At 43.7% G+C, this 17,606-nt stretch overlaps 2 protein-coding genes across 8 annotated transcripts in view; both read left to right on the forward strand.

The window, feature by feature from the left end:
- ptpn13 (protein tyrosine phosphatase non-receptor type 13) overlaps nucleotides 1-9,971 on the forward strand; it is a 33,339-nt gene extending 23,368 nt beyond the window's left edge. The window contains exons 20-49 of one of the 7 annotated variants that reach the window (XM_028417370.1): nucleotides 132-185; nucleotides 749-838; nucleotides 1,061-1,168; nucleotides 1,261-1,392; nucleotides 1,477-1,946; nucleotides 2,349-2,480; nucleotides 3,198-3,291; nucleotides 3,375-3,460; nucleotides 3,548-3,716; nucleotides 4,201-4,415; nucleotides 4,502-4,600; nucleotides 4,669-5,051; nucleotides 5,145-5,295; nucleotides 5,427-5,582; nucleotides 5,770-5,941; nucleotides 6,037-6,247; nucleotides 6,328-6,410; nucleotides 6,488-6,549; nucleotides 6,644-6,799; nucleotides 6,916-7,081; nucleotides 7,204-7,293; nucleotides 7,374-7,480; nucleotides 7,568-7,623; nucleotides 7,712-7,809; nucleotides 8,071-8,219; nucleotides 8,298-8,388; nucleotides 8,497-8,834; nucleotides 8,922-9,137; nucleotides 9,213-9,275; nucleotides 9,379-9,971. In XM_028417370.1, coding sequence (XP_028273171.1) covers nucleotides 132-185; nucleotides 749-838; nucleotides 1,061-1,168; nucleotides 1,261-1,392; nucleotides 1,477-1,946; nucleotides 2,349-2,480; nucleotides 3,198-3,291; nucleotides 3,375-3,460; nucleotides 3,548-3,716; nucleotides 4,201-4,415; nucleotides 4,502-4,600; nucleotides 4,669-5,051; nucleotides 5,145-5,295; nucleotides 5,427-5,582; nucleotides 5,770-5,941; nucleotides 6,037-6,247; nucleotides 6,328-6,410; nucleotides 6,488-6,549; nucleotides 6,644-6,799; nucleotides 6,916-7,081; nucleotides 7,204-7,293; nucleotides 7,374-7,480; nucleotides 7,568-7,623; nucleotides 7,712-7,809; nucleotides 8,071-8,219; nucleotides 8,298-8,388; nucleotides 8,497-8,834; nucleotides 8,922-9,137; nucleotides 9,213-9,275; nucleotides 9,379-9,456 — 4,475 coding nt within the window. In that variant the 3' untranslated portion in view covers nucleotides 9,457-9,971. The remainder of the gene's footprint in view (nucleotides 1-131; nucleotides 186-748; nucleotides 839-1,060; nucleotides 1,169-1,260; nucleotides 1,393-1,476; nucleotides 1,947-2,348; nucleotides 2,481-3,197; nucleotides 3,292-3,374; nucleotides 3,461-3,547; nucleotides 3,717-4,200; nucleotides 4,416-4,501; nucleotides 4,601-4,668; nucleotides 5,052-5,144; nucleotides 5,296-5,426; nucleotides 5,583-5,769; nucleotides 5,942-6,036; nucleotides 6,248-6,327; nucleotides 6,411-6,487; nucleotides 6,550-6,643; nucleotides 6,800-6,915; nucleotides 7,082-7,203; nucleotides 7,294-7,373; nucleotides 7,481-7,567; nucleotides 7,624-7,711; nucleotides 7,810-8,070; nucleotides 8,220-8,297; nucleotides 8,389-8,496; nucleotides 8,835-8,921; nucleotides 9,138-9,212; nucleotides 9,276-9,378) is intronic. The other 6 variants (XM_028417371.1, XM_028417372.1, XM_028417375.1 and 3 more) reach the window with 6 other exon arrangements.
- A 1,633-nt stretch (nucleotides 9,972-11,604) lies between these two features.
- Nucleotides 11,605-17,180, forward strand: sdad1 (SDA1 domain containing 1). Its single transcript, XM_028417788.1, has 22 exons — nucleotides 11,605-11,849; nucleotides 11,958-12,062; nucleotides 12,141-12,239; nucleotides 12,322-12,432; nucleotides 12,537-12,608; nucleotides 12,715-12,815; nucleotides 12,913-12,970; nucleotides 13,060-13,134; nucleotides 13,213-13,314; nucleotides 13,397-13,466; nucleotides 13,554-13,657; nucleotides 13,767-13,824; nucleotides 14,376-14,434; nucleotides 14,510-14,586; nucleotides 14,665-14,762; nucleotides 14,854-14,930; nucleotides 15,014-15,143; nucleotides 15,229-15,320; nucleotides 15,396-15,583; nucleotides 15,663-15,747; nucleotides 16,708-16,869; nucleotides 16,952-17,180. Exons 1-22 carry the CDS (start codon nucleotides 11,760-11,762, stop codon nucleotides 16,997-16,999), a joined length of 2,061 nt encoding a protein of 686 aa, XP_028273589.1. The 5' UTR covers nucleotides 11,605-11,759; the 3' UTR covers nucleotides 17,000-17,180.
- Nucleotides 17,181-17,606: the final 426 nt, after the last annotated feature.

Here is a 17,606-nt window from a genome sequence, read left to right on the forward strand (position 1 = left end):
GCTCATATCTCTAAACCTCAAAGTATCTAACACCAAACCAGTAGGACTGCATGCCACAGGCTGAATGTGAATATTTGATTTGTGGTGAACTGTCCCTTTAAGCCAGTGTCCATTTGTGCATCTTTCACCAGGTGTCAGCATGCACAGTTCCTCTGGCCCTTCCTCAACTCCAGCCTCTGTAAATGGTAAAACACTGAATTTTTCGGACCCTCTTTTTCATAGATCCATGGATGCTGTTTGTCCTTTATGACATTTTGCGTCCTCTACTCCCATCTGTGCTGTGTATATGCTGACCATGACTTAGCAGAGTACAGCTATGCAAACAAAACATAAAAGTCTTGTTGTGTTGTAAATCTGAATTATATAATGCAGAATCGCGTCTCTTTCTTTCTGCCCCTCTTACTTCTGGCCCCAGTCCCTCCATTTAATAGCTTCATGCTTGGCACTGAACTCCCTCCCTTTCATCCAAGCTTAGCCAATCTCTTCAGACCCATTAGTCAACAGTGCTAAAGGGGGAGGGGTGGGGCGGGGGGGCCTTCAGCAACGCTATAAGTCTGCCTGTGCTGATTAATGGTTACAGTTTTCAGGTAGTAAGGCTCTTAGTGGCCCAGTGTTTATTCCCTCAATACCAAACTTGCCACACAGCAGACACAAGAAAATGTCACGCATTCACTATATATTCCTGTGAATAAAGAAATGCCAGAAAGAATAAATAAAGAATAAGAAATGTGTGTTTGTGTTGTTGCAGATTCACTCAAGAAAAAGGTCAGTGCATTGCCATCTCCAGAGAGAGAAATCACAACCGTTAACCTGAAGAAAGATGTGAAATACGGACTGGGTAAGAGTGAATGCTCATTTTCATAAAACCATTTTCACTCCATCTCTGCTGCCACTTCTGTCGAGGCTTGACATGTGCTATAAATTACATCTATGCCTTTTGTTCCCCTTGATAATTGTAGGTGTTCTAATGTGTGTACAGTTTTGTGCACCCTATGGTGAATTATATACTTTTATATATGTGGCCTGAACAAATGTTTGTGCTTGTGTGTGTGTTCTGTAGGATTTCAGGTTGTAGGAGGGGAAAACACTGGCCGTTCAGACCTCGGGACCATCGTAAGCTCCGTCACTCCGGGAGGCCCCGCTGATGTCAATGGTTGCCTCAAACCTGGTATGTCGACGTCTTTTCTCCCATCTTCCACCTGTACAGGTAGATATCAGTTTTCGCAATATCTTGTTGTAACAGTGGTAATGTTGATTCAGGCGACCGGCTGATCTCTGTGAATGATGTAAACTTGGAAGGGCTCTCTCATGCCGCTACGATTGATATCCTTCAAAATGCTCCAGATGATGTGACTCTGGTGGTGTCACAGCCCAAAGAGAGGCTGTACAAAGGTAAAGCAGGGATATGAGCGCTGTTTCCTGAACCTTTTTACTTACAGACTAATGTGTTCAATTCCTTTTTCCTTGTTGTTACAGACTCTCCTTCAGGCTTTGCCCCCTTCCAGGCCCGGTCTTCATTAAAGTCACTTAATTCTGCTCAGAGACGAGAACTAGACTTTGATACCTCATCAGAGGAACGTGCAGCAACAGGAAGCCCGAGCCCTCCTCTCCGCAGTGCTGCCTCACCATCGTCCACCTCCTCGCCAGTCCACCAGCACGCCAGCCTCAGCTCTCAGGACTCTAGGACCAGCAGTATTGCTAAAACCAGCCAGCCTCCAGCTAATGGAGTTCAGCAGGGCCTAGAAAGAGCAGCTGCATCCACTGCCCAACATCATGGACCAAAACCAAATGTGGGTTTGGATCCTACCCCACCAGCTCTCCCACCCAAAACTAGAAAAGCAAAAGCATCAGAAGCTCCCAAGGTTTCTGAGCACTCCGACTGGGGAGATTCAGACATGGATGAGGAGACTTATTCCAGTAGTCAAGAGAAACTGAAGGGCAAAAAGGTATAAACTCATATAAACACTGTGCTGACTCCTTAGATCCAGGATGCTCATATATATATATATATATATATATATATATTTTTTTTTTGTTTGTTTTTTTAATTCTAGTTGAGCAAATATGTTAATGGGCAGGGTATGAATGGCACTTTCAAAACAAGCATCATATATTACCTGTCAGATGCTTGGCACAACTAACTGCCTGAATTATAACCTTTGCCCTATCTTTGCATTTATACCAATGCAAGGCAGTTTGTACACTGCATGATAATCTTTGAATGTATTACAGTACCTGCTCGTTTTCCTGCTCAGAGATCTTCCTCACTTTCCCTCCGTCGCCGTGTTTTCTGTCTGCATGTCCCAGCTTGTAATAATTCACCTTAATGCCCTGTTCTCTGTTTGCAGGAATGCATCATGGAAAGTTTAAATGGTAATGCCCCAGGGGTCAATAGTCTCCGTCCAGGAGAACTATTTGACGTTGAGCTGTCCAAAAAAGACAGCAGCCTGGGCATAAGTGTCACGGTACTGTTCGGCAAGGTTTTCATCCTCTTTTTGTTTTGCCCCCCCCTTTCGTACTCTCCCCCCTCCTCCCCTCCTGTTCTTGTTACTGTCGTTCAGTCGTGTCTGTATGTCGTTTGGTTTGGTTTGCTTGTGGTAAAATTGTCCGACTAACTCTCTTTTTGCATGCATCTCAACAATAAAGCCACATAGCATCTTTCCTGTAAGACCATACGTAGGGCTCGTTGGTGGGTTTTCTTGCGGCTGCCTGTGATGTATGTTTGCTGCTGCTGAAGAGTGATTTACTTGAGTGCCACTAACATAATTTGCCTCGCAGGGATATTGAACATTAATTTACTTCTTTGGCACAATAACACTCATAACAAATCACTTGACTCTGCGTTTTTTTTTTTAGATTGCTGTCAAATATAAATATGTGTGGTTGTTGTGTTGTATTAACACTCAAACATTGAATTTTCACCTACCTTCCACAATCCAATAGCTCTCACATTGATCAGGTAGATTTAACTCTCAGTTATTATGTTCATAACAACACAGTGAAGATTTGCCACTAAGTTAGAGTTGTGAAATGATAAATCCTTTGTGCCCCAAATTTAAACTTTGCAAAGCATTTATCATTCACTAGTTACCCTTCAAAAACACCCTCCACACCTGCCATCAGCAGCCACATAGCAAAACACTTAACCCATTTCCTCCTCATCTGATTGGACTTAAGAGTTGTGTTCATTTTTTTAGGGAGGAGTTAACACAACTGTTCGACATGGAGGCGTCTACGTCAAAGCCATCATACCAAAAGGTGCTGCAGAGCTTGACGGAAGGATACAGAAAGGTAAGCGAGCGGAGAGGAGAAAGAAAAGACTGAGTTAAACAGATTTATCAGACCTAACAGTTGTGTTTCTGTTCTCTCCTCAGGTGATCGCGTGGTGGCCGTCAATGGAAAGACCCTGGAGGGAGCCACTCATGAGAAGGCAGTGGAGGTGCTACGAGACACCGGGCAGGTGAGCGTCCTCCTGCGTTAAGAGCTGTTAATCATCACCTCAGCTGGCCTCCTGGCACTACATTTTTTTGTGTGTGCATGCTTTCAGATGGTGCACCTGTTGCTGGAGAAGGGTCACCTGCCCGCTGAAAGCGTGCATGCTCCCCTCACACCTCAGTGCACTCCGCCGTCTGCGGTCAGTGACCGAGACCAGACCAAAAACAAAGAGCAGCCGCTCGAGGTTAAAGAGAAACCAGAGTACAGCTTTATCACACCAGGTGAGGTTACAGCATGGCATTCTAATAAGATTTTAATTAACGAACTGCACGTCCATTTTCACCTCTGTATCTTTTTTATCTTGGTTGTGAAAACGCTACTTCTCTATACCCTGAGGCCGCCTAAATCCCGTGTAAATGTCCTCAGTGTTGGTAATGAAAGGGAACACTCGTCATTACGCTGATTATTTAGGTCGAATGTTCCTCTGCAGTGTTACAATGAGACCCTTTGTTCTCCCCAGACAAAGTAACTTGCTGTTGGTAACCTTGTTTGTAACAAAATGAGCATGTGTGTACAACTCATTAGCTGCACATTGCTGCCTTTCTAGAGCCGAGTAGGCGGCCAGAATATCACAGCATCTTACATAGCTCCTGCTCCCCATTTGATCTGATATTTCAGTAATATTGGCGTAAAAATTGAGTTTGAGATGCTAGCGGTGCCAGCACATCTGCGCTGTAGTACAAATGCCCTTCTTTGTGCACACAGATAATGTGTTTGAGGTGTGCCTGCTGAAGAACACGTCAGGCCTGGGCTTCAGTTTCAGTCGAGAGGAAAGCATCCCCGATGAACCCTCTGGCTCCAGCATGGTGCGGGTCAAAAAGCTGTTTCCTGGCCAGCCAGCTGCAGAAAGCGGTCGTATCAATGTGGGTGATGTCATCCTGAGGGTCAATCAGACTCCCCTCAAAGGGCTCTCACAACATGTACGTGACACGTCAGCTTTTTTCCTGATATGAATAGACGTGAAAGTGTCTGCTGTCTAATCAGAGTTACTTTTGTGTGCACACAGGAGGTCATATCAGCTCTAAGAGGGACAGGGCAGGAGGTGACCCTGCTCCTCTGTAGACCTGAACATGGAGTTCTTCCTGAGATGGACACTTCAGCTATGGTGAGTCATTAAAGAAGTCTTTTATTGATCTTATGACATTGAAGTAAACATAATGTTTCTGTTTCCAGACACCCATACCATCACCTAGAAAGGAGCCAGTGACTCTTGCAGAGCCCAGCCTGAACCCGGCAAGGATCTCCTCTGCTCCTGGTTCACAGGGCAGCTGGAAACAGGGCCCAGTGGAGGACGCCCTGGAGAGGCTGCTGCTCAAAACCCCCGGCCGGCAAAACAGCTACAGCGACAGCACCGACGGGGACGAGGAGGTGGAAGAGGCCTTCAGCCCCAGCACCCTGGAGCACAGCAGGCAGACATGGGATCGGAGTGTTTACCAGACCCCAAGTAGCAACCTGGGACTGGGGCGCTATGACAGCACTGGCCATCTGGATGACACCATTCACTCTGCCTTTTATTCCCCAAACCTGTCAATGACAAGGTCAGACCTCAGCAACAGGTACATGGTCTGATAATAAATTACTGACTCAAACATGGCAGTCCATATAGTGTTCAAGGGTAAAATGTGTAAAATAATTTTGTGTTTGCATAGATCCCCTTTGGCAGCTGATCTAGAGTCATCTACTCTCTCTATGGTGTCCTCTCCTTCTGCCCCAAGCCCAGATCCTCTCCCCCCTCCACTGCCTCTGCCCTTAAACCTCACTGTGTCCAGCAATGGGCAGGACATGGAGGACTTTGTTCCAGTAAGGACTGAGACGAGAACAGAACATAATGTGTAGTCTGAGCATTTCCACTAAAATGTGGATTTAAGATGTTTTTTTCAGCACAGCGGTGTTTCCTGTAATAACTGAGCTCTTTGGGTCTTTGTTGTTAGGAAGTGGAGCTAAAAGTCTCTTTGGTGAAGTCAGAGAAAGGCAGCCTTGGCTTCACCCTCACTAAAGGCAATGATCATGGATGTTACATCCATGACATTGTCCAGGATCCAGCCAAAGAAGATGGAAGGCTCAGGCCTGGGGATCGAATGATCACAGTAAGACTGCCCGTGACTTTTGCAGAAACTTTTTCAGCCTCAGTGAGTCATAAACAAAGACGATATGCCCATTTCTTTTCTGTCAGAGTTGAAAGCTCAATGCCACTCTCATGTTTGTTAGCTTTGCATGTCAACCTTTTATCCACTTTTCTCCTTCATGTATGAATCTTTTATTTTCTGTCTACAGGTAAACGACACGGACGTGAGTAACATGGGGCACACTGAGGTGGTGAATCTTGTTCGTGCCGCCCCTCGGGTGGTTGACCTGGTAGTAGGCCGAGTCCTGGAGGCTCCTAAACCCCCCATAGAGGCCCATCTGCTGCCTGACATTTGGTTTAAGTGCGACCAAGAACCACTGGGTAAGAAAAATCCCTGGAAATTCAGATTTTTTTTCTTTAAATCCTTCAATTGTTTTGTCCATGATAAGTTTTTTTACTATGCATTCTGTCCTTAGGTTTGGTCCTGGATGGTGGCTGTGACAGTGTGTACGGGGTCTTATTTGTGAAAGACATCCTGCCGGGCTTGTTGGCATTCAACGAAGGAAGCCTGAGACCACTCGACCTCATCCACTACATCAGTGGTGCTCCCACACAGGACCTGACTCTCAGCGAGAGCACGAGACTGTTGGAGCTCTCCCTCGACGACCTCACGCTGAAAGCCACGCGGTAGTGGAGTTTTTGTGGTGACCTTTTCGTCTAAAAGGCATTACAGAACACTCAATAACTTCATTCATTCTGCCACACAGGGATGGAAAACCTGTTTTTCCTGAGCAAAGTGTCTCTCTTCTCAACAACAACATCAGCCCCAAGGTGTCGTCCAGCATGAATGGTATGTTTTAAAGAAATTGTGATGGTGTCTTTTATTTTTCACATGCAAGTATTTGCAACATATTTCCCTGTTTAAAGGCTTCCTCAAAGAAGAGGACTCAAGAGACACGGATAGCCTTGCAGCACTTTGTCCATTAGAGGTGGGCTCTATATTCTGTTGAGTGTGTTTGGATTTCTCCAAGCAGATGTTAAGAAAAAAAAAAAAGTAAATCACACTTTTTGCTGAAAATCCAGGAGGAGATCATAAAGGTGGATCTAGAGAAGCTGCCGTCAGGAGGTCTGGGTTTCTCTGTAATTGGAGGGGAGCGGGGGATCTTTGTCAAATCCATCACACCAGGAGGAATAGCCGAGTCCTCAGGCAGGCTGCAAGTGGGAGACAGGCTGCTTAAAGTGAGTACTGTAGGGGGGCTGGATTTGTTTTTGTTGTAGTGTTTATTTGAACGAATCCTGTGGGTCAGTTTCTTACTTAATGTGTTTAATTACAAGTGACCGACTTTATCTTGTAGGTGAATGAAGAGATCATGACGGGCGTCTCCCACACCAAAGCTGTCACCACCATCCGTAAAACCAAAGGCCTGGTGCATCTTGTCGTCTCTAGACCATCTGACCAGAACCCAAACACATACCTGGCCTACCTGCCCATCAACTCTGACAAGTGCAACGGGAACACAGGTGTGTGTGTGTGTGTGTGTGTCTGTGTGTGTATAGACCCTACACATCATCTAATATCTTGATTTTTTTTTTATTTGATTTTTTTAATGAACACATTTAAGATTGTGACTTGTTTGTTCCAGATCTGAGTGATGACAGTGGAGTCAAGTCTAAGCTGTGTACGCCTCACGATCAGCTGAAATCTGGCAGCTTCCCTCCTATACCGCCAATAGGTGTGGAATTTCACTAACCTAATGAATCGCTTTGTAAATAACAACTCGGCCCGACTAATCTTCTCCTCTGTGTTTCACAGACTATGACGATGATCCGCTAGAAGAGAAACTAGCAACAGAGCAGAGTGCAGAGCTTTCAGAGGACACAGACTGTGATGGCTCCTCTTTACCTGAAGACTCTCCAGAGGTAAAACTCAAGCACTTAATAAAACATTAAACCGACACACTGCTTACAGCTGATGGATTGGTTTTATGTTTTTTTTTACTTCATTAGAGTTCCCGGAAAGCGCCCTGGCAAGAGGAGAGTGTTGACGATCTGAGGAATGAAAAGTAGGTTTCTGCTTTTTAGACGAATATTTATCAGACTTAAGGTTATTCACAGTGCGAGTGTTAGCGTTTGTTTACTCTGTTTCCACAGCTACCTGCAGATGGGTGCCGGGCAGCCAGAGGAAGATGAAATCACATGGGGAAGTGATGAGCTGCCTATTGAGAACATGAACTCCAAATCAAGAGGTGGTAAGACTGAACAACTTTCTCCCAGAAAGTTGTTCAAAATATGTTAAATCCTTGTTTATTGATGAAGAAAGTGAGAGGTGGACATGTGTGGCTTCCAGTTGAGGGACTGTGAAGTCCATTACTGTTTTATTTATCGAGCAGAGAAGAGGAAGAATTTACAGTATATACATGTATAAACACTCTGAGTCATCTTGTCTTTCCAGTGTTGACACATGTAGCCGTTATGTTTGTAATTCAGAAGTGATCTGGTGTTTCCAACAGACGGGCCAATCATCACGGAGGATGAGCTGACCTCTTTGCCTCTGGTCAAAGTGATCCCTGATGGCCAGTACACAGGCCAGAAGCTCAACACTGTCGTCCGCATGATGAGGGGACTTCTGGAGCAGAAAGTCCCCCTGCAGGAGTTTGAAGTAAGAGTCCCTGACTGTCACTGACTTTTTGAACTAGTAAAGTTTGTCTTTATGAACATCGTTTCTCCTTTTTGGCAGAACCTTCAGAACCTGCAGCCACTGGATGACTGTTTAATCGGTCAGACGAAAGAAAATAAGAAGAAGAACCGCTACAAGAATATCGTTCCCTGTACGAAAAGCTTCACATCTGTTGTTGTTCTGCATTTACAGTATTTTCATCATTTACAATGTCAAAATATTGGATATAATTAGATTTTTATATTTTAATGTTTTCCAGTTGACACAACCCGAGTCGTGCTTGGTAAAGATGGAGGATACATCAACGCCAACTTTATTAAGATGCCCGTAAAGGACGAGAACTTCATGTACATCGCCTGTCAGGGGCCGCTGCCCACCACTCTGGGTGACTTCTGGCAGATGGTGTGGGAGCAGAAGTCCAATGTGATTGCTATGATGACGCAGGAGGTGGAGGGGGGCAAAGTCAAATGTCAGCGGTACTGGCCGGACACACCCAGGGCAGCGGAGATGGTGGACGACAGGTTACGGATAACGTTGATCAAAGACCAACATCTGGACAACTTTGTCATCCGACTCATCGAGGTCAAAGATGTCCAGGTGAATCATTTGGTGCCGATTATATTATGATTTTTAACACGTTATGTATTTATATGCGTATTAACATACGGGTTTTCCTGTGTCCAGACCAATGAAGTCCAGATTGTAACTCATCTAAACTACACCGGATGGCCCGACCACGGAACTCCCTCACAGCCCGAGCAGCTGCTCACATTCATCTCCTACATGAGACACGTTCATCGATCAGGGCCCATCATCACACACTGCAGCGCAGGCATCGGCCGTTCAGGGACCCTCATCTGCATAGACGTGGTTCTGGGTCTCATCAGTAAAGATGCTGATGTAAGTATGACGGAAGAAAAAGCGTCTGTTTGTATTTTTCAGTGTGATCGCAGTCTAATAAACGTGTGTCTGTAGTTTGATATTTCAGATGTCGTAAGAAATATGAGACTCCAGAGACAGGGAATGGTCCAGACGGAGGTGATGTTTTTTTGTTTTTTTTGATGTAGCTTAACTCTTTTGTTTTGACAACCCATCTGTTTGGCTTACAGTTTCTCACATGTATTACCTTCTCTTTACACAGGACCAGTATATCTTCTGCTATCAAGTGATCCTCTATGTCCTCAGATGCCTTCAAGCTGATGAAAACATCTCAGGATAGGAGAAACCACGTATCGCTCTTATGTAGAGGCTGGCTGACTTTCAACAGAGCAAAACAAAAATGAGAGTTAGCACAGGCAGAAATTGCCAAATTTACACTACATGTTTTTTTTTAAATGCCTTAAAATATTCGGTTCTTTGAGAGAAAATTCTTTAAAGTCTATATTTTTATGTTTTGCTTTCTCGAGTTCTCGCTCTCTGGCTGCTACTTCCACTTTTAATTGCATTTATGAGAACTGCTGATTGTATTTCTTATTGTCACCTACAAAAGAACACTTTTTTTCTCAGATGTTCTAAAATAATTATGGAACGATCATTGATTTCATATTTTATGTGGAACGATTTTATGTATTTTGAAGCCTGTTTTGATGCTGGAACATGCCTTGACAGAATACTATGTCAGTATTTGCTATGTAAATCTTATTATACAGTTACTGCTCACTGCCTGAGACGTTTATGATGAAATTAAAAGTGTACATATTCATCTCCTGAAAATTAAACTGGATACATTTTAAATGTTATGTAGAGGAAAGTTTCATTTAAAAAAGTGAAATTCTATTATTTTTCTTGGCCTTATTTTTTTTTTACAGTGCACATCACACTGGGCATCATTCCAAACCACACAGCTTTACTGATTACAAAAGGATTTTATCTGCTGATGCTCGATTGATATATTGTTTGTGATGTTTTATATCGAAACAAATCCGAGTTTTGGATTTGATCCTGTAGTGTTGCAGCCAAACAGGCGTTGTTGTCCTGCACCAGTTTCACCACCGGGTGGCACTAAAACACAAAAAATAAGTATTACTGTTTTAATAGTTCATATCTTATATGCAGTTTGGGGTCTTATAAATTGTCCAAGTCCAAATTAAGCAAGCAAATCGAATTCGCCATGAGACCGGCAACGAAGTGATATTTCCGAGGATCACCAGGACATGGGATCGGCACACCAAACCACTGGACCCGGTCATCCAGAGCAGGCTGGTCCTGATGGCCTCCCCCCTTGCTTCTCCACTCGTAAAATCCTACTGAAAGCACAGGATTACTATAAAAGTTAGTTTATTTGTAATGTTTTGTTCTAGGCGTAATGGTTGTACTAAAAACATTTAGTTTGTATACCGTTAGCATGTTAGCTTGTCGACCAATGCTTAAAAAACAGACACGAACAAAGCTAACAATCTGAAGACAGAGTATTATATATCATATTATAATGTTTAACCCTCATGTGTTGTTCGGGACATTTTTGTCCTCTGAGAGAAATTTTTCTGTTTATTTTTTATTTTTTGTCAATATGTGAACAAATTGAATCATTTTTCCTCAACAAGCTTAATTTTACATAAATTTTGTTAATATGATTTTAAAATTTTTCATAGGTCAACAGTACACTGTGGGCAAATTTTACCCCCTTATGTGTTGTTCGGGACAAAAACGTCCCCTAACTTTAACGGTTTTAAAAATATATTAGATAAATATTTTTTTGAAATTTTTTTGCATAGACCTTTTAATTAACTTCAGTTCTAATCAACAGTAGTGAAAAAAATCATTTTCCTCCAGGATTTTAACCCTTTAAACACCAATTTTATAAGGGGTGGTGCTGAAAAAAAAAACACACAAAATGGCTCATTTTTAATAGAAAAGGTGAATGTGGACTGGATTTTTTTAACCTTTATTACAGTCTTGGTCATGTCAAACATCAGTAAAAAAATTGACTTTATTGCATTATTAGTTTTTGCACAGCACTGGATTTTCTTTTTTTCTCCCATTTTGTCCCATAGACTTACATTATAAACACACTGACTGACTGCACAGCCATGGCACTAAATAATCATGCATTCTTGATTGTTGGTGGTTTACCCTGTTGGTAGGAGGTAACATTTGTGATTTTTACAGTTAACAACTTAATGACCATATTAATATGGTCATTAACTTGTTAACTGTAACTGTCTTCACTACTGAAGTTAATTAAAAGGTCTATGCAAAAAAAATAAAAAAAAAATATTTATCTAATATATTTTTAAAACCGTTAAAGTTAGGGGACGTTTTTGTCCCCGAACAACACATTAGGGTAGTGTTTGCGAACAGTCCATGAGGGTTAAAGTCTTTTAAACGCCCATGTGTTAAAACAAAAACAAACGCGTCTCCTTTAAGCAATGCGGAAGTAGCGACACCTTGGCCGGACGTGACGTCGGCGCGTCTCGCAGCACGTTAAATGGCAGCGTACACATTGGCCACGCTTGCCTTGTAAAAAAAGTAGTGTTTTTTCGTTATTTTCTCACAACGCGTTAACAAAAATTACTCGGCATCATGTCTGGACGGCAAAGTAACAAATTACCCAATAATCTGCCACAACTTCAGAATCTTATCAAAAGGGATCCGCAGTCCTACGTGGAAGAGGTAGGTGTTGTTAGCTAGGATTGCTAAAGTTATTAGCCGACTTCTGAACTTAAGAGAGCTGTCAATGTGTGCTGCTTTAACTACTGTTCTGTTTGGGGTTTTCCGCAGTTTCTGCAGCAGTACCGACACTACCAGTCCATTGTACAGATCTTCAAACTGCAGCCTGACAAACCGTACAAGGAGCTGGCAGATCTGGTCATGTTTCTTGCTCAGGTCTGGTGCAGCTTCTGTTATAAGCCTGTGCTCTGCCTGGGACTTCTCTGAATATATGTGTTATTGTTTTTGCGTCAGGTCGGTCACTGTTACCTGCAGCAGCTGTCAACCTTCCCTAAAGAGCTGTCTGAGTTATTACTGAGTTACCACACAGTCCTAGAGTCGGACCTACGGATGGTGAGATGACATTATTACTACAACAGCAGCCTGCACAGTGTTGTGTATCGTTTATGTGTAAATACATATTTTGTTTTGTCAGACCTTCTGCAAAGCGTTGATTCTTTTGAGGAATAAGGACTTGATCGAGCCCTCCGCCCTCCTGGAGCTCTTCTTTGAGCTGCTAAGATGTCACGACAAACTGCTCAGGAAGGTCGGAGCACTGCCGTACTGTGTTACTCTTATATTACTGCTTCTATAGTGCTGAGCCCAAAATTCTGATTGGTGGTTCTGCTTGTTTGTTCTCTCTCTCCTCAGACATTGTACACACACATCGTAGCAGATATCAAAAACATCAATGCAAAGCACAAAAACAACAAGGTCAACACGGTACGTGCGCGCGCACACACACACACACACACACACGTGTGTATCATTTCCCTCATTGTGTGTGCATTTTGTGATGGAGCATCTCACCCCTCTGTCTCTGTTACAGATGCTACAGAACTTCATGTACACCATGCTGAGGGACAGTAATCCCATCGCTGCTAAGATCTCTTTAGATGTGATGGTGGAACTTTACAAAAGGAACATATGGTGAGATTTATAGAGAGAAATATAAAGAGTATGTAAAGAAGTTGTTAGTTAGTCATGATTGGATTGAAGTCATTGTTTTTTTTTGTCCCTGCAACAGGAATGATGCCAAAACTGTTAATGTTATAACAACTGCATGCTTCTCAAAGGTGACAAAGGTACGTCGTTCCAGGTGGAAAGCAGTGAATCTATTATTGTGATAAATTGATAAAATTATATATTTAGCGCCTCCGCTGTCCATGTTCAGATCCTTGTCGCTGGCCTTAAATTCTTCCTGGGCAACGATGAAGATGAGAAGAATGACAGTGATTCAGACTCGGAGGCAAGTACCAGAAACAGAAAAAAGTGCTTTTGGAAGACATGAATAAATGTGGCTTTAAGAATCTGTCTTATGTTTCAGAATGAGGGACCATCGGCGAGAGACCTGATGGTGAGATACTCCACCGGAAAGAAAACCACCAAAAACAAGAAAAAGATGGAAAAGGCTATGAAAGTCCTCAAGGTAGCACTGCTGTACCTTTTATGCAGAGTTTGGTTACATGTGTGGGCAGATGAGTTCATATTTTTGTGTATTCTTTGTGCAGAAACACAAGAAAAAGAGGAAAGCAGAAGTGTTTAATTTCTCCGCAATTCACCTGATTCATGATCCTCAAGGTAACGTCAACCTGAGTACAGAGAGCATGACGTCATACAAAGGACTGAACCGCTAACCATCATATCTGTTTTGTTTTTTTATTAAAGATTTCTCAGAGAAGCTCTTGAAGCAGTTGGAAGACTCCAAAGAGCGCTTCGAGGTGAAGATCATGATGATGGAGCTCATATCCAGACTGGTGGGAATCCATGAGGTAGGTGGTGATCGATTGATTGATTGATGAATCTGCAGTGCCGCCATGCCCAAAATTCATATGGATTCAAATAGTGATCCTGTGTTTATGTGTTCTTTCACTTGTGCAGCTCTTCCTCTTCAACTTTTACCCGTTCATCCAGAGGTTCCTCCAGCCCCACCAGAGAGGTAAAAATAAAAGAAATCTCCTATACTCTCCTCTCATTTCCAGAGACGTACAACAAACACATGTTTACAAGACAAAATTCCTGCTGCCAGTAGGTGGCGCTATGACCGTATCTTCATATTACCATATATATCTGTTCAGACTCGGGTCCATAGCAGTACTGTAAGTTGTCCACATTGCACGTAGTATGTTGGTGGTACTGCAGAACATACAGCAAGTTCCTTTGTAATGGCGAATGGTCAACTTTGAGGCCACGCCCCCACCACACCGTAACACTTTTGTAAGAGTTTTGGAATGCGTCTATTCCCTATGGTGTCCTGAGTGGACACAGTGAGTATCAGCTCAATTCGCTGAAGTATGTGAGGCGTGAAAAGTTTTGTAGGAGGGTCACAAATCGCCCAAATCCCCAAAAATGCAATCAAAGGGGGGGAAGGAAAAAAAATAATCCCTAGGGTTTCAATAGGGCTCTTGCACCGTTCGGTGCTCGGGCCCTAATAAATGAGCGTCCCTGTTATATGAGACATGTGTCTTTGACTCTTTGCTGTGTTTGCAGAGGTGACAAAGATTCTCCTGTGTGCTGCCCAGGCGTCACACCAGCTCGTCCCTCCTGAGGTACATCGGTTATTATGACAGATTCAGTGTGTTACACATTGTATTGTATATTAAACACCGTTCTTGGTTCAACAGATCATCGAGCCGGTGATCATGACCATCGCCAACAACTTTGTGACAGACAGGAACTCCGGGGAGGTCATGACAGTCGGGTGAGTGGATGCTGTGCCCACCTTGTGCTCGTGCTTATGCAAAGTAAACTGCTCTGATTTCATGCTTTTGTACTTCAGGATCAATGCTATCAAGGAAGTGGCGGGCCGCTGTCCACTCGCCCTCAATGAGGACCTGCTGCAGGACCTGGCTCAGTACAAGACCCACAAAGACAAAAGTAAGTGCTGTGCTTGTTGTGTTGTGGCCCCTGTAGTGTGTGTCTGAGTGTGTGAATTCATCACATGATGTGCTGTGGGTCTGTATTCCAGATGTGATGATGTCTGCCAGGGGGCTAATCCAGCTGTTCAGGAATTTGGACCCAAACATGCTGCAGAAAAGAGACAGGGTGAGCTCCAAAAATCACCTCAATAACTGATCATCAGAAGATACAGGAGGTGATTGATACATCTGTGGCATGTTTTATCTCAGGGGAAACCCACAGAGGCTTCAACAGAGGCTCGGATCAAAGACTATGGAGAGCTGGAGGCTAAAGACTACATCCCTGGAGCTGAAGTCCTGGAGGTGGAGCAGGAGAACAAAGAGGGAGCGGAGGATGAAGGTTAGCTGCTGAGATATAGAATCCGGTGTCACCCTGCACTCGATGTGTTTCAGCTGGTTTATGAGTTTTCATATTGTGCCAACAGAAGGCTGGGAGAGTGCTAGCATAAGTGACGATGATGAAGATGGAGAGTGGGTGGACGTTCACCACTCATCTGATGAAGACAACACACAAGTGGTGAGAGCAGAAAGGCACAGCTTGATGGAGGCTAATCGTTCGCTTTGTGTTCATGCTTCTGTGTTGGGTTAACAGGCTGAGAAGCTGCAGAGCATGCCGGTCGAAGAGAGAAAAGCGAAGGCAGCGGCGATCAGCGGCAGCAGGCTCCTCACTCAGGACGACTTCAAGAAGATCCGCCTGGTGCAGATGGCCAAAGAGGTCAATGCTGCGCCGGGCAAGGGTCAGAAGAGGACGAACGAGGACCTTGATGAGAGCGATGACGAGTGAGAGCATCAAATGAAAAACAGACAGGACACATTTTTAAAAAAATCAGGTCTCAGTGTGATTTTCTGTGTTTCTCAGAGGGGAGGTGCTGACTTTAAGAAACATCGAGAGGCTGCACAAGAAACCAAAAGCAGACAAGGAGACACGGCTGGCAACAGCGATGGTAAAATGTCATAATTCTCAAACTGGGCTCAGACTACAGGTGGAGAAAAAGAGTTTATACACTGTGTAAACTCCACCAAACCATACGATGAGATCTGAGTCCGGTCCTCTCCAGTTGTGGGATTTCAAAATCATTGATTGACTAATACCCCGTTCACACTGGGGAAAAAATGTGGCTTAAGCAGGATTCGGCCGCATCCAAATCAATCCAGATGTGTTTTTTTCTGAGTGTGAACACCTCGAATCCGGCTGTATCCAGTTTGATTTCAATCCGGCTAGATTGGCTCTAGTGTGGCTCAGGTGTGAACGCAAATGTGGCGAGCGAATCCGGCTAGCGACATGCTACTTCCTGTTAGCGACATGCTACTTCCGATTAGCGATGTGCTACTTCCGGTTCACGGGGCGCGACACGGGACAAAAAAACACATGCGCACACGCGGTCCTACCGCAGCGTAAACAGACTCCGTATATTACGAGGCGCCGCCTAGTGGTTTGGAGGACAGCAAACATGCTGGATGAAGCCGGATTGAGTGCGGACACAAGTGTGTGCTAGCCAGATTTGAAAATAGGTCTGAACGCATCCAGCTTAAAGGCTGTCTGGGCTCAATCCTACTCTAGCTGGAATGACTTTCTCCAGTGTGAATGGGGCCTAATACCCCGTTCATGTGCTACTTCCGGTTCACGGGGCGCGACACAGGACAAAAAAACGCATGCGCACACACGGTCCTACCGCAGAGTGTACGGACTCTGTGTATTACGAGGTGCCACCTAGTGGTTTGGAGGACAGCAAACATGCTGGATGAAGCCAGATTGAGTGCGGACACAAGTGTGTGCTAGCCAGATTTGAAAATAGGTCTGAACGCATCCAGCTTAAAGGCTGTCTGGGCTCAACCCTACTCTAGCTGGAATGACTTTTCCTAATAGAGACAGAGTAATAGATGGTGCTTTTGGATTTTTCTAGGCGGGACGGTCAGAACGGAAGGAGTTCGTGAAGAAGCATACCAAGCTGAACCCGCACGCCAGCACCAGCAACAAGGAGAAGAGGAGGCACAAGAACTTCATGATGATGAGGCACAGTCAGAACGTCAGAACTAAAGGCAAACGCTCCTTCAGAGAGAAACAGGTGACTCACACTCAACACTAATATTCCTCCGATTATAATATAACTATTTTTTTAACTGAAAATATTCGGTGTCTCTTTTTAGATTGCTTTACGGGACGCTCTTATCAAGAGGAGGAAGCAGTATAAGTAGAACACAGGGACGCCGCCGGGCCACCAGGCGGCCATAATCACAAACCTGGCTGTGTCAGATAATATAATTAAGTGACCTGTTTAACTGTTAACGTTGTTAATGTCATTTTTTTTTTTCCAGCTAATGAACTGCGTACATTTACACTGCTCCAAAATAAATCCTCTCCTGCGAATGTGTTTTACATGAAATGTGTGTGTCCATCATTATAATCATAAGCTAGCTTTTTTTATATATATATATATATTATTCTACTGTGTTATAAACTCTGTTGCAGCCAAACACAGCAGAAATATGCAAACACCACGCTGATGTACACTGAAGAGACTCGACCTGCGAACCTGGGGTTAATGTGTACGTTTATAGGAGGCCTTTATTGGCCAATGTAGTTACATAATAGTAATTACCATGCAGCATTTCCTTACTGTGCATATTGCGTTCTAGTTTTAGGGCCTTATTTTGTGTGTGTGTCAGTGTTTTTTAAGGAATTCCTTCCTGGCAAACCACCTGAAATCATGTGACACTGTTTGTTTTGTGTGTAAGGCATGTGTTCTGGTATTTTTTAATGATTTCATATAAAGTTGCTGTTAAGCTGTAAAAAAAAAAAAAT

This window comes from Parambassis ranga, chromosome 12 (assembly GCF_900634625.1).
Source record: "Parambassis ranga chromosome 12, fParRan2.1, whole genome shotgun sequence".
Lineage (NCBI taxonomy): Eukaryota > Metazoa > Chordata > Actinopteri > Ambassidae > Parambassis > Parambassis ranga.